At 44.7% G+C, this 15,235-nt stretch overlaps 2 protein-coding genes across 2 annotated transcripts in view; both read right to left on the bottom strand.

Annotated features, from left to right (window-relative positions):
* Positions 1–6,011: 6,011 nt before the first annotated feature.
* On the bottom strand, positions 6,012–8,709 carry arl4ab (ADP-ribosylation factor-like 4ab). Its single transcript, XM_084312629.1, has 2 exons — positions 8,597–8,709; positions 6,012–7,919 (listed from the first exon to the last, which is right to left on the bottom strand). The coding sequence occupies exon 2, from the start codon at positions 7,803–7,805 to the stop codon at positions 7,200–7,202; it is 606 nt and encodes a 201-aa protein (XP_084168755.1). The 5' UTR covers positions 7,806–7,919; positions 8,597–8,709; the 3' UTR covers positions 6,012–7,199.
* A 3,637-nt stretch (positions 8,710–12,346) lies between these two features.
* Positions 12,347–15,235, bottom strand: part of scin (scinderin) — a 40,101-nt gene continuing 37,212 nt past the window's right edge. Inside the window, exons 13-16 of the mRNA XM_084312889.1 lie at positions 15,029–15,150; positions 14,225–14,302; positions 14,079–14,139; positions 12,347–13,554 (exon numbers count right to left, since the gene is read on the bottom strand). Coding sequence (XP_084169015.1) covers positions 13,394–13,554; positions 14,079–14,139; positions 14,225–14,302; positions 15,029–15,150 — 422 coding nt within the window. The 3' untranslated portion in view covers positions 12,347–13,393. The remainder of the gene's footprint in view (positions 13,555–14,078; positions 14,140–14,224; positions 14,303–15,028; positions 15,151–15,235) is intronic.

Genomic DNA, 15,235 nt, shown 5'->3' with positions numbered 1-15,235 from the left:
CTCCTTATGTCTAGTCAAGCCAGGTTGTGGAGGAAAGAGACAGGGAGGAACAGGTTATAGACTACTTTGCCCATGATCCTGAGCCTGCTATGATGCAGGTGTTTTTACATCACCACCCAAAACAAGATTCAGCCAAGAGCGAGTGAGTACACTGGTCCACTTGCACTTAATACAAGATACAAGATACAAGAGTTTTATTTGTCACGGCATACAAGTATACAATGAAATGCGGGGGGTCTTGCCCGCAACGATGTGCATAATTACAATAGTAATATATAATAATAATCCAATAGAATGACATTGTCACGACAGGCACGACAACGCCTCTACTTCCTCAGGCGCCTAAGGAAGTTCCAAGTCAGTCAGAAGATCCTTAAGAACTTCTACTCATGTACAATTGAGAGCATCTTGACCGGCAACATCACCTCCTGGTTTGGGAATAGCACTGCACAAGACCGAAGCAGACTACAAAGAGTGACACGTTCAGCCGAACGCACAATTGGAGGGGGGCTCCCCACCCTCCAGAACATTTACAACAAGCGTTGCACGGGCAAGGCTAAGAGAATCATTAAAGACTCCAGTCACCCGAACAACTGCCTCTTTGAACTGCTGCGGTCAGGCAAGCGATACCGGAGTCTCAAGGCGAGCACAGAAAGACTCAGAAGAAGCTTCTATCCCCAGGCCATCAGGCTGCTAAACGAACAATGAATGAACACTACACAACAACAACCACCAAACGCACATAGCACACACATCCACACGCACACACTCACTTTAAACAAACACACTGTAGCACCCACTCCACACACTTTATAGCACACACCCACTTTAAACAAACACACTGTAGCACCCACTCCCCACACTTTATATTTATTGATGAAGGATTGCACTACAACTCGTACACCTTACTGTAAATTGTACCAAAAATTGTACCTCATCCCATTTCTGCTTTGCACTAGATAGTACTGTACATTAGTACACTGCATAGTATTGTATATTATATGGTAACTCAGAACATTGTACATATGTCTATACCGAACACTGTGACCTCATTTTTCTTCTTCTAAATTACATGCTATATTATGTTATTTGATACTATCTTGTCTAGCACAGTCTCTGGAGCGTAACAGTAAGAAGCATTTTGTATGAAAGTATTCTGTACTTCTGTATGACAACTATTAAAGAACTTGGACTTGAACTTAACAAGTAACAAAGTAGGGCATATCAGTGAGTTATTTACAGAGCATGGTAGGACATGCTAGGTCCTGTGGTAGTGCAATACACTGTTAGCTACAGATGAGGCACTGGGTCTTTATGTACACTGCTATACAATGCTATATTTTACAATCTCAAGCTATACTATACTATTCTTAAAGTGACCTTTCCTTCTGTAAAGTGACCATAAGTGTGAGCGTGTGCAGCATGAGTGTGTGTGTGCTCATGTTAAAGTGGCTGCTAGTGTGTGAGCGTGTACAGTGTGTGTGTTGTGTGTGTGCTCATGTGTGCTTGTGCGTGGAGAGTTCAGTGTTCAAGGCTCTGATGGCCTGGGGGAAGAAGCTGAGCCGAAGTCTCTCTGTCCTAGTTACTGGTGTTCGCAGGCGTTTGCCTGACCGCAGCAGCATGAACAGACTGTTGTTGGGGTGGTGAGGGTCTTTCATTATCCTGCAGGCTCTGGATTTGCACCTCTTGTTGTATAGGACCTGCAGGGTTGGTAGTCCAATACCCGTGGTACGCTCGGCTGAGCGCACCACTCTCTGTAGGGCCTTCTTGTCCTGTGCCGTGCTGTTTCCATACCAGGCAGTGATGTTTCCAGTCAATATGCTCTCTACAGCTCCGGAGTAGAAGGACTGGAGTATCTCCCCAGATACTCTGAACGTCCTTAACTGTCTCAGGTGGTAGAGGCACTGCTTCGCCTTTTTTACGACTGAGTCTATGTGTGTTGTCCATGTCAGGTCCTCTGAGATGTGGACCCCCAAGCTGCTCACCCTGTCCACGGTAGCCCCGTTTATCCTCAGTGGTGTGTGTGTCTCCTGCTGTCTCCTCCTAACTACCTAACTACCTAACTACCCAGCTTTGTAATGGTTTGGGGGAATAGTACAGTAGGTACGCATATTTAAGGGGAACGCAAGGATCGTGTACTGTCGGGTCGTGTCCGACCGATTATGGTGGGCCGGTCTGGGCCAAAAATGCCAGGGCCGATTTTTGGTCCCAGTCCAGCCCTGATAACAAGGCACACAATTGATTACTGTTAATAAATGTACAGATATATATATTTTTTTATCAAACTAATGTTGATACTGCAGGTGAAATGATTGACAACATTTAACACTAACATTACAGTAAACTCAAATAATTTCCACGACATTTCCCTCCTCGGGTCAGAGAGAGACACGCAAATACTGTGGAAAAGGAAGGGTCAAGGGGGGGGGGGGGGGGTGTTAACCCAGATTTTAACAATGCGTTCCAAAAAGCTCTGATGTAATTTCCTGTTCTCTGTCCCAGTGTGAAGCCAAGGGTGGATACCGTGTGTCTCTTTGGGGCTGAACAGCAGAGCAGCGGGGCTCTTCTCAGGAAACCGAGGCAGGGGAGCGGTTCCTTATCAACATGCGCCTTCCTCTGCTCTCTGACGACCACGCCGTCTACGCCCGCCCTGAAATCTAGGGGGGGGGGGTTAGACCAACGGTTTTTATTAAATCAGCCTCCACCATGAACAATAGACACAAGTACTGACACATTAGCACCTTCTGTGAGCACTATGCGACGACAGTTGCAGCTGTTTTTACAGTGGCAGGCTTCAAATGTATGGTAATCCTTCCAAGGCCATTTCCTCAGCAATAAGGCAGAGAGAGATCAAAGGACAGAAGGACTGTATGAGCCTGAGACGGATGACACACTGTCTCTACTGCACACTGGTGTTCATATCGTTTCAATCAGCCCACTGCCGGTAGAGTACATCCAGTACGATGTTCTCGAGGAGAAGGAACAGAGTGCTACTTAGTCCACTGCCAGCGCCTGCGTTTCGCTTCAGTTAGTCCCTGCGATGGAGAAAGAAGTCTTTAATATGTCATTGAATGTCGTCTCTGAGCTTATTTTACTGGGGGGGGGGGGGGAAGAAAGACAGCATGAAAGCGGAAACTATTTCACTTGTTTCAATACAGGTGAGATTGTGTTGCAAGGAATTTATCAAAAACGGGTAACATCTTAAAAAAACAAGGCATATTACTTTACTTGTTTCAAGGTCATTTAGTTAGTTTTGAGATGAGCCATCCTTGAAAGCTGAGCTGTATCGAAACAAGTGAAACGACCCCATATTGGCAGATCTTATCACTTGTTTCAAGAAACACAAGATGTTGAGACTGAATAGAAGATGAAAATGTGAAGACGGAGGCTTTGTTTTCGGTATGTGAACTGTGTTGGCTGGTACATGTCAAGGGCAGCAGGATCTCTCTAACCAGCTGCAGTAAATGAAAAGGTTAACAGCACCAGATTGTCTCCACATTCCTTCATGGCAGCCTTTAATGACCATGTGCATTTTGGGCTTTTTTATCACGGCAAGCTCTGACTTTTATTACCGTATGGCCGAGTACAACGCCATGCAGAGGATTGGCGGGCCCGGGGGGAGTGGCAGGGGTGGGTTCTGACGCAGCCTTGTGGGCCAAAGTCGGAAGCCCTGCGACACCGGTGGGTCTTGGGGTCTCGACTTGGTCCGCTCGTTGTACAGTAATCCCATGTTAATTACAGCACTGGGGATCAAAGGGAAAGGGGCCCAGGCGGGCAGGATTTGTGCCGTTCCGGGAAGGGAGGGAGGGGAGGCTGATAGCAGGGTATGGGAACAACCAAACCCTGCGGCCCCCTGTCACTCCGATAAACTGGGTTGGTTTCTGCTAGCTGAGGGCCATGGGAACAGGGTTGATAAACTGGGTTGGTTTCTGCTAGCTGAGGGCCATGGGAACAGGGTTGATAAACTGGGTTGGTTTCTGCTAGCTGAGGGCCATGGGAACAGGGTTGATAAACTGGGTTGGTTTCTGCTAGCTGAGGGCCATGGGAACAGGGTTGATAAACTGGGTTGGTTTCTGCTAGCCGAGGGCCATGGCAACAGAGTTGATAAACTGGGTTGGTTTCTGCTAGCCGAGGGCCATGGGAACAGAGTTGATAAACTGGGTTGGTTTCTGCTAGCTGAGGGCCATGCGAACAACAGGGTTGATAAACTGGGTTGGTTTCTTCTGGCTGAGGGCCATGGGAACAGGGTTGAGGTTTAACCTGCCATGCCACCCAGCCCTGCGTGAGCTCTCTGTGAAAAACAAAAACAACGGGGGGCCCCAGGCATACAGCCATATTGACCCGGAGGAAGACGAATGGAGGCTACAGCTGCTGTACGCAGCCCCCCGCCTCCACCACCACCATCAGCTCCCCAGCTGTTACCAATCACTTCCTGCTGATGAGAATTTCTACTTCTCCAGGTGTCATTTCAAAACGTTGATGCTGGTACGTTACTAGTGTGAAATATATTTGTGACCTTGTTATCAAAATCAGTTCACCCCTGTGTAGTTGAAAATGATAGAAATGTGGAATTCTGATAGATGTAAATATTTTAAAAAAAGTTCACATAAGTAACTCCCGCCATTTTACATTTTCTTTGGGCCTGTCGGACTCTGAGGATGAGTGGCGTGACTGGGAGCACATCATCACCTGCATTTTGGCGAGACAATCCGCCTGCATTATTTCATCATCTCTGAAAAAAAATGTAAGCGCGTGCCAGCGTCTAGGGTTCACGGAGACCTGGGTGACCTGGAGGCACTGTGCCTCTTATGAGAGCGCCACTCCAGTCCCAGTTACCAGAGAGGTCCCAATCAGGGGGAAAGACTCCAGTGGAATCACTCCTAAATGGGTCATCCGCTTTGACCAGTCCCCCTCTAGCTACCCCCACCCCCTTTCTTCCCCCATCTCGCTTGTGTCCGTTATTGTTGTGAGGAGGGCCGTGTCCTGGGCCAGAACTGGCTGTGCCCACACTCAGAACCCCGTACCGCTACCAAAACCAACATCCCAGGACAACTAAAACCGGCCGGTACATCCGAGAGCAACCCGTTCACACTGATTCCAAAGCAAATGAAACCAGATAAGAGGTTATTGCTTAGTAGAAACAGAACACACCGGGTTCAACAAATGCTAACCCAGAGAAAATGTGCCGGTCTCTTATATAAGTTTAGACAACTTTTATCATGTTTTTATAAGTATTTGATTTGAGCTATGATGATTGCTAAGAGAGACAAGTGCATGTGAGAATTAGAATCCCGACGGTCAGGGCGGCGTCGCCCCCCCTGGATCAGAACTGGTTCTAAACACAGCTCCTCCCACTGTGCTTTTCACGCATCTACTCCCTCTTCCTATTGCACATCCTCACCCCTCAATGGTTCACTGTTGAACTTGAATAGGTCTCATCAGAGAGTCTGTGGTATGGGAGTGCGCACGGCTGGCAGTAAATCTAGAGTGGTGAAGGCTAAAGTAGAACACGGTCTGTGTGAAAGCACATGACTGCCAGGGATGGAGTTCACCGTGTTCCATGATGCAAAAAAAAAGGAGGCCGTTGTGTCCAGCTATTCCTAACAGGTTTGGGATCAATTCACTTTAAATTTAAAACGTGAACACAAACGGATGTTGGAACTTGCAGACGATGATGTAACACCCATACATTTTTTCTCACCAGTATACAATTCGAATTTTTAAGAAAATCCACTTCGTGAATTAATTTAAGTGATCCCAACCCCCGATTTCCCAAAACCCTCCTAGCACTAAGATCAACCGAGTGTCATTTGGAATCAGTATGCAAAGATGCTTTTCGGAAATGGGCCCCAGGAATATCGTCACTGATTGTCATTAACTATCTATTGTGTACAGTCAGTGTGTAAATGATGTCATGAGTAGAGAAGTGACCTAGTATGGGCTGTGCTCTGATTCTGAACCACCCGTTTGCTACACCGATGAGATACAAAACAAGAAACATTGTCATGATGTCATAATCACCGTGTCTCATTTATTAAAAAGGTGAACAAATAGGATGAAACACATAAATATGAACACCCCACCAAACACACAGAAGGAAAGGGTGACATGGTAACAGCAGCCATCTTTTAACATCATCTTTTTTTTATTATATAGAAACGCTTCTTTCGAAGCAATAGTTGTACTTCTTCTAGTATCATAAACTTCATACAAGATTTGATCAACGAGAGTTCCATTTGAAGGTCAGAAAAAAACAGACCTATAAAGTGCTTTTTTTTTTTACACTCCCATATCTAAAGTGAACGTGTCTTTAGATACAGTAATGAGGTTGGCTCAGTTTGACACCAGTCCGCCTCTGATTGGGATGGAGACTTGACAGCAGGCCAAGGCGTATTCCTGCTGAGCTCCACTGAGCCTGTCAATCAGCAGAATTACACCAGACAGATCGGTCGAGGCTGGGGCCGGTGCTAAACTCTTACCACCCCACCCAGCACCCAAATCAAGATAGTCACACACAGTGACTGATCACCGCTGTTCCTTTGACATTTTAAATTGAACCACCTGTGTTCTCTACTTCGTGAATCATTAAGCTATAATATAAACCTCTGTGGTCCCTCCTTCCACTGTGCAACATGGAGACAAAATACTTAAGATTGAGACTAATTTATAGTAAAAGATTGACATATGCACCTTGTTTATAGTTCCATCTTGTGTCTACTGTGTGTCCCCATCAGCAATCTCATCTCAAGCTTTGGTAAACAAAACAATACATTGAGAACAGGTAGGTTACAAAATACTTCTTTTAACACTTGAGATATCAAAGTGTCTATTCTGAGCTTTTTCTTCGACTTTTGACACGTTTGAGTGTTCAGTGTGGGAACATGTTGTGGCTGGTCACTTTATGGCAGAATACTTGCTTTACAAATTACATTTGTGTCCTCTGCCACTGGCACAGGATCAGTGATATCCAAAGTCCACAAGGTAAATCAATTCCATTGGTCTCTGTGAAAACAGCGCCTTGCTTGACCCGAGCAAACAGTTCCGTTGGACTAATCAATCGCACTCTGCGACCAATCAGAGTATCAGACTTAACATGGCAGTCAGCTGACTAACCACTCGTGGTGAACAGACAACAGCCAGTAGCTTTGGATCAATCTCCCATAAGAGTTCCCATCGGCTACCTTGGGATGGGCCCTTCATCATCTCTTCTTCTTCTGTTGCCGGAGCACCTTCCTCCTCTTCATGATCATGGCGTGGAGCTTCTCCAGCCCTTCCTGCAGCCCCTCGCCGATGATGGCGCAGGTGGGCTGCAGGTGCCAGGGCGTGGAGGAGCCCAGCTCTCCCAGGGCCAACATGCGCTCCATCTCGGCCAGACTGAGAGAGTTCCTCAGGTCCTGCTTGTTGGCCACCACCAGCACCGGCACGCCCTGGTTCTCCGCCAGCCGCGTGATCTTATGCAGCTCAGTCTTGGCCTCCTCCACGCGCTCCGCGTCCACCGAGTCCACCACGAACACGATGCCGTCGGCGCAGCGGGTGTAGGAGCGCCACAGCGGCCGTAGCTTCTCCTGGCCGCCCACGTCCCAGAAGTGGAAAGACGCCGTCCGCCGGTGGGACCCCAGGGACACTTTGATCTTCTCCGCGTTGAACCCCTTGGTCGGGACGGTGTTCACAAACTCATTGAAGCGCAGGCGGTACAATACGGTGGTCTTGCCCGCACAGTCCAGTCCCAGGATGACAATGTGGAGCGCCTGGAAGGACGGGAGGCAGGGCAGGAGAACATGGTGGTCGGAGAGTCCATTACCCATGTTGATGGGTCACGTTTGAGAGGAGACAAGCAGCTAGGAGGGGAGGGGGTGGTGTCACTCTTTATTTCACCAAATATTCACGAGCTCTCATTCCTGGGGGGCTGCAGCAGGAACCTGGAGAATAAAGAGAGGATACACTGTAAGCAACAGTAAAAAGCATTATGCAAACAACTAGCAGTCCATTGCTTCACAATCAATAGGACAACCCAAATACACTTCCTCTCTCTCTATCATTCTAAAAAGGCCATGCATGTTTAAAAACTACCTGGGCAGTAGCAGCAGTAGGGGATCAAATGAATGAGAAATAAAACAGTGGGGTGTATGGGAGCTCATTTACACATGTAGCGCCGCGGCGGGGGAAAGGGGATTTGATACGCTAATTTATATTCACGGTAAACAATAGGGTAGCAGCTTTTGATCCTAACCAAAAACAGTTTAAAACGCCTTATTTTTGCGCACAGGGTTGACAATCGGAACTGGGGTATTTTGATGGCCGCAGCTCGTCTCACGAACCCACAAATTAAAAGGTGTTGCCCGGCAACATAGCAAGCCTACTACTGGCAACAAGTGTGTGTTACAGTCCTTACAGAATAAAAGCTGGAAATAAATCATTTAAGACCGAGCCTGGCATGTCACAGGCAGACAGTAGTGGTGTGGCAATAATATCCTGAATACACAGGTAACGTTATGGTTATGATGGTATATCAATATTGACAGCCAAATATGATATTCCGTGCGCACTGTGAAAACTGAAAAGCAGGAACCCTGGAGCCAAATAAATGTCAGCCTACCTTTATGGTGTATCAGCCGCTTCGACACATTAGACATCTAGATTGTTGCTGTAGTAGGGAGCGTATCCTTGCTTGATCTCCTCTCCATGTCTCCACACACGAGCACTAGGAGATAAAGTGCGTCGACTCCCTCTCTGCACTCCGCGGCTCAGCCCACTCATTAGAGGACGCGGTGGTTGGTTGACGCTTCAAGTGGCGCTCCAGACTTCTCGTGATCTGATTGGTGGAGAGCAACGCCTGTCATTCTCCACACAACACACCCCCACACACACCACCTGTTTATGTCTGTCAGCCAAGTTTGAAGCAGCCGCGAAAGAATTTACAGTAGTTCAGCTGGAGACTTGTGTGGAATATAGCCTGTTACATGTATCTGCCAATTAGATTATGCAATAACGTTTCAGGACATACCTAGGTAGGTATGAATTGAAAATGGGGGACCCTGATGTAACAAGACGAAAGTCTTTCTGGTCTCCATCCCCTTAACAATTATTGAGCTGTACTGTACTGTACCCATTCTGCAATATATTAATAAAGTTTTCAATCAATCAATCAATCAATCAGGTTGAAGGAGTACAGTTCTGATGACTTTCCCAGCAGCACTGAATACAAAATAAGGCTTAATTTAACGTAATAGTCTCAAACAATTTCATATAAATGCAGTTCATTTTTACTACTATCACTGATTTAACACATGATTTCACGAACTATTTTACATTTGCTATATTTGTTCTAAACTGGTGTCTTGTTGGACATTCCCAGGAAAATGATCTGGTGCACAGGAAGTGGTGTGTTTTACATCACCAGCAGCGAAAATGCAACATGAATGACTGCTATATTGACCATAATATTTTATGTCACACTCAGGTTGGCTCGGGTTGGGTCCCTTTCCACCCTGTTCCCACAACAAGTTGTCAATGCTGTGGGGGTAATTATGGGCCATGTAATACATTCATAGTGTGTAGTTCCATAGCAGTATTTCATAAGTATTAATATGTTAGACTTTCCTTTGGCAATGGGAGTGGGTTTCTTCATTGAGCATTTATCCTTATCATTAGGGCACAGGTATCTTGTGTTTTTATTATGAACTGCTAATTGTCACAACAACTAAAATAATGGGTATCTTGTTTACTTCGTGTTAAATATGTGGGACAGACCATTGATTTAAGATTATTTAATTTAGACGGGGATAAAAACTCAAATCAGACATCAGATCAATCGTTGAGAAAGTGTAGCCTTTCCACATCAATGGGTTTTGATAAGTGTCAGTCAAACGGCCAGTCTGTCATTCTATGTTGTTTCAAAGGGTTTGATCTCAATTGCCCATAGATTACATCAGGATGGTCCATGGGAATAACTAAGTACTCTGGGGCAGACTGGCTATTCTTTATTCCAAATGAGGAATGGGACAGACCAGACGGACAGTTGTATCACAGGTTATTCTGACCAGTCGAAACCAGCCTACCCAGTTCACCTAAATATCGCACTATTACAGTATTTGAAGAATAAATGCACAACGCAATCTGTCAATCATGCATTATGAAACACATAGTTGTGGATGAATTTGGGAGTCAACACGTGTCAAGATCAAAGCATGTGAAGCGTGAGCACCACCGTGTGGGCAATGACAACACAACCACACAGTATCCTACAATTCAGTCTAAACAGCAGAGAAGGAGATCCTAAACATTTCCCCACAGAGCCCAATATTGATACAAAATGATGTCAGATTTTGCCCCAGGATTTTGCCCCACATCTGAGGATATTTGATGTTTGATAAGATTTCGTACATCACATAGCTGGCTATACGATAGTTGGGTAGAAGTTTGAACAGTGTGGAAACTGGAAAGTGAAACTTACGACCAAAATAGCCCTCTTCATTCTTTGAACGAGGAGTTATGCTTTGTTTCGCTGGGGATCCCTGAAGATCTTTATGACTGATGGTCAACAACCCTATTCAAGATCCAGAAACCAGACTTAAGACTTAAACTTGTGAAGCTGTGCAATATGTTGAGTCTGGCACTCCTCCATGGACATTGAATGGGTAAGTAATTTAGTTTGAGTTTTTGCTTGGGGTTTACAACTTGATGACATCACATACAGTTGTTAAAGGTCCGATCAGTAATCCAACACCAAAAATAAAGAAACAGGAATATGAGTCATGGTGTCATTCTGTGGTTGAGCTCTTTATACAAGGACTAAGTAGCCTAAAACAGACCCATATTCTGATTTACAATTGATTAAAAAAGTTCCAAAAAGCCAATTTTTCATTTACTGATCAAACTCATCAAGAATGTATGGTAAGAAAAACTCTGGATTCAATTATATAGTGTTTAAAAAAAAATATATATATATAACGGATGGTACCACGAAGCGCAGCCAAGTAGGGCTGCGGTGAGTAGTGGTGCTATGGGTTAAACTCACTCTCATCCTCAAAAGACACATAGACACGTTACAAAGCAGTGAGTTCACTTCTTGGTATAGCGGTCTGTGTGGGTCCTACTAATCACCACAAAGTACCAGAAAATACCCTAAAGTACCCCAAAATACCCCAAAGTACCCCAAAGTATACCCCAAACTTTAGTATACCCCAAAAATACCCCAAAGAACCTCAAAGTTCCCCAAAGTATACCAATACCTCAATGTACCACAAAATACTGGCTCAGAGGTAGAGCAGGTCAACTAATGAGTAATGATCATATGGTCAATGGTTTGGTCAGTGGTTTGAATCCCAGCTCCTTCTGTTACCATGCCAAAGTGTCCTTGGTAAAGCTCTTTGTGCAGGTAGGAAAGCGCTATAGGCCTATATATGTGCAGTCCATTTCCCATTCCCAAAGTACCACATATTTTCAAAACAAATGTTTATTTTAATATATTATAATCTCCAAATGTAATAACATCTGTATTGAACACTGAACAAACAGTATAATTTTTTTTTTTATAAAATCTTTTTTATTTACAATTTTCAACAATAATTTCTGTTTGGAAGCCTGGGAAATTCTTCAGAGAATAGTGAATCATAGTTGTTGTCATCATCTTGTCTGAAATTGTTTACGTTAACCATATTGTCTTGGAGGTCAGGGTCACACTTCCTTTTGTCATTGACTTTAATTGTTGTTTTAGTTGTGTCATGGTTGTCTTCAGTGTTTGCACGTTTTCTGGTTGGAAGCCTTGGAAAGTCTTCTTCACTGAATAGTGAAGGTATGTTCATGCATGCTCATAAGAGATTTGATTTCGTTTTTTCAATTTTTTTTATGTTTTTTTTTTTTAATATGACACAGAATGTAATGTAATGACACAGTTAGAATGTCCTGTTATGTTGTCACGTATAGCCTACTGTTGTCTCTTTTCTTCCGTCATTACTGGAATTTGTTAAAAAAAATTATGCTGTTCTGTTATTATTGTTGTTGATGTTGTGTTGTTGTTATTGTTGAATTTTTTAATAATTAATAATAATAATATATTAAAATAAACATTTGTTTTGAAAATATGTGTAAGGGGAACGTCAAGGGCAACGTCAGGAAGACTAGCATACATGTATTTTGGTTAAATAAAAATGGAAAAACATGTTTACAATACATGATAAACGGATCTTAATTCCATTAGTTTGCTGTGTGCATGAAATAAAACAGGGAGAGCTTGTGGAAACCTGCATATCTCAGGGTTTGGCATATTCTGTCCTGGTTCGAACAAACATCATAAAGAAGAATAATACGGACATCTTTATTCTACATCATTTATTATAATATGGCAAAACCTGTAAACTCTTGAATGAGAAAAGAAGCAATTGGCATTTTATGCAATCATATCTGGCTGTCTGATTTAGCTAGTAATAATATGTCAGTACAGCAAATTCTTGCACATTGGCCCCATATTTCGAAATAATAATAATAATAATAATAAAAACAACAACAGGGTGTGCAGTTGGACAGGGTGCAGTTGGACAGGGTGCAGTTGGACAGGGTGTGCAGTTGGACAGGGTGCAGTTGGACAGGGTGCAGTTGGACAGGGTGCAGCTGGACAGGGTGCAGCTGGACAGGGTGTGCAGTTGGACAGGGTGTGCAGCTGGACAGGATGCAGCTGGACAGGATGCAGTTGGACAGGGTGTGCAGCTGGACAGGGTGCAGTTGGACAGGGTGTGCAGCTGGACAGGGTGTGCAGTTGGACAGGGTGCAGCTGGACAGGGTGCAGTTGGACAGGGTGTGCAGTTGGACAGGGTGCAGCTGGACAGGGTGCAGTTGGACAGGGTGTGCAGCTGGACAGGGTGCAGTTGGACAGGGTGTGCAGCTGGACAGGGTGCAGTTGGACAGGGTGTGCAGCTGGACAGGGTGCAGTTGGACAGGGAGTGCAGCTGGACAGGGTGCAGTTGGACAGGGTGTGCAGTTGGACAGGGTGTGCAGTTGGACAGGGTGTGCAGCTGGACAGGGTGTGCAGCTGGACAGGGGGTGGAAGACGACTCCTGCGTTTCAGCTTGGCCAACCGAGGAAGTGATGGATCAAACAAACATGCCATGTACAAGCGAACCGACCGATGGACAAAACCCCACAGAACACGGTGATTATGAAGCTTTTCCTTCCAAGCAGGCAATACATAGAAAAAGAGCGGTGTCTTATGTGTGGACGGATCTCTACAGCTTCAGTGGACGGATCTCTACAGCTTCAGTGGACGGATCTCTACAGCTTCAGTGGACGGATCTCTACAGCTTCAGTGGACGGATCTCTACAGCTTCAGTGGACGGATCTCTACAGCTTCAGTGGACGGATCTCTACAGCTTCAGTGGCCTCCTGTGTGGACGGATCTCTACAGCTTCAGTGACCTCATGTCAGTGACGGCTTCTGAGACCGAGGCGTTCCATCCCAGAAACCAGCCGGTGAAGGTCGGCGGCTCGTGGCCCTGCTTCACTATGACCACGGGGGTCCGCTTGTCACGGCCCCCTGGGTCTGTCTCTATGTACTTCTTGGCTGCAGAGAAAACAAAGACATTTCCATGAAATGTTATCACTCTTCCTTATTTAGGATATGCAAAACATGGACACACTTATTTGTTGTGAGATGTGTGTATATACATTATATATATATTATGTATGTGTATGACAGTTATGTAATTATGTAAATATATAGAATATATACGTATATTGTATATGTCTTGATGCAGTCACAAACCAGAAACAACAGCAGTTACTGTAAGAACATCCTGTGTAAAGCCTGGTTAACAACATCTATTTTGCCCTGTTTGTGAATGCAAGGAATTTATCAATGACCTGTTTAGTATTAACTGCTCTTGATTTTCACTGTCCAACCTGATTGGGAATTGGGATTGATTGGGAGTTTATCAGAGGACTTTCTCAAAGCGTGTTTTGTGGTGTTGTTCCAATCTGCACCGCTAACGTTGGCTCTAGATTCTGATGAGTTCCTCAGCTGTAATCTAACTAGCAAACATCCCAGGAACCACTGAACACGTGACAGCACTGTTAGAAGAACCTCACCAGATTTAACGGATTCAGTTCTTTCCACCTCGTTGGCGTCCTTGCCGATCCAAATGAACACCTGCGACAGGACATTAGCAGTGTTAGTTTTATGCCACCTGGCGTCTCTGAGGGGTGGGTTTGATTTTCTCTCTACAGCTCCATACCTGATCCCAGACGTCTAGCAGCATCACGTCATCTTCAGCCAGATCCTCCTGGGTGAACTCTCCCGGGACCTCCTCAATCTGCACAGGACACATCATCATCCCACTGAGTACTGCTCACTTATTATTCAGGTACTGTACAATATTTATAGTAGTACACGACTTGCCACTTCCATGTCTATCATCATTGGTCTCAGTCCATTAACCTTCAGGTTGACCCGTTTCAGCTTGAGTTGAGGGAAATGCTTTTTTTTTTTTTTTTTTTTTTTAACTTAATTTTTTTAGCGTTTATCGCTTTTCTGGTCAAGCATGACCGACAGTTGTAGGGTGAAACGGGAGAGAGAGCAGGGGGAGACATTCGGCAAATGACGGCGAGTCCGGGAATCGAACTCGGAGTCAACCAGATCCGTGACGCAGCACGGAGTCCCGCGACGCAGCGCACCCCTTTTTTTTTTTTTTTTTTTTTTTTTAACCACTTTCTTTGCTCCATTACATCTCGTGACTTTTCCTTATAAGACATGCAAAAATACTTTTATTGTGAGATGTGTATTATGTGTAAGTGTATGTAGTTATGTAATTACATACCGGTAGACCAAATATAAACATGTCTTGACTCTTAATGTATTTTATAGTTATTAAATGTATTAATATTTGGACTTTGCAGTCACGGTTACATTACAGTGTTTGGAGTAAGACTTCAGCCTATACTTAACATAATAGAGTTTTTTACATTTATTGAAATTTGACATGAAGGTTAAATAAAGTAGGTGTTTCTGAAGGCATAAAGCTGTCCCGTTCTCTCCTTACAATGAACCTGCCGGTCTTGTTGGAGCCCCCAAACAGGCGAGGTGGCTGAGACAAGCTCAAACTCTCCAGCCTCTCTGATGTCTGGTACTCCTTCCTCCCCCCTAGTGCTGCCCAGAAGTCAGCTGTAATACACAAATAAACCCGTTAACTGGTAACATTAAATAGTCAGCTGTAATACACAAACAACCCCTTTAACTGGGAACATTA

The sequence above is a fragment of the Notolepis coatsorum genome, assembly GCF_963971535.1.
Source record: "Notolepis coatsorum genome assembly, chromosome: 4".
Taxonomy (NCBI): domain Eukaryota; kingdom Metazoa; phylum Chordata; class Actinopteri; order Aulopiformes; family Paralepididae; genus Notolepis; species Notolepis coatsorum.
Note: the sequence above shows the minus strand (reverse complement) of the source record. Positions and strands in the feature narration are given on the sequence as shown.

Coding starts and splice junctions, on each gene's coding strand:
- arl4ab (XM_084312629.1), bottom strand. CDS start 7,805: ATGGGTAATGGACTCTCCGACCACCATGTTCTCCTGCCCTGCCTCCCG.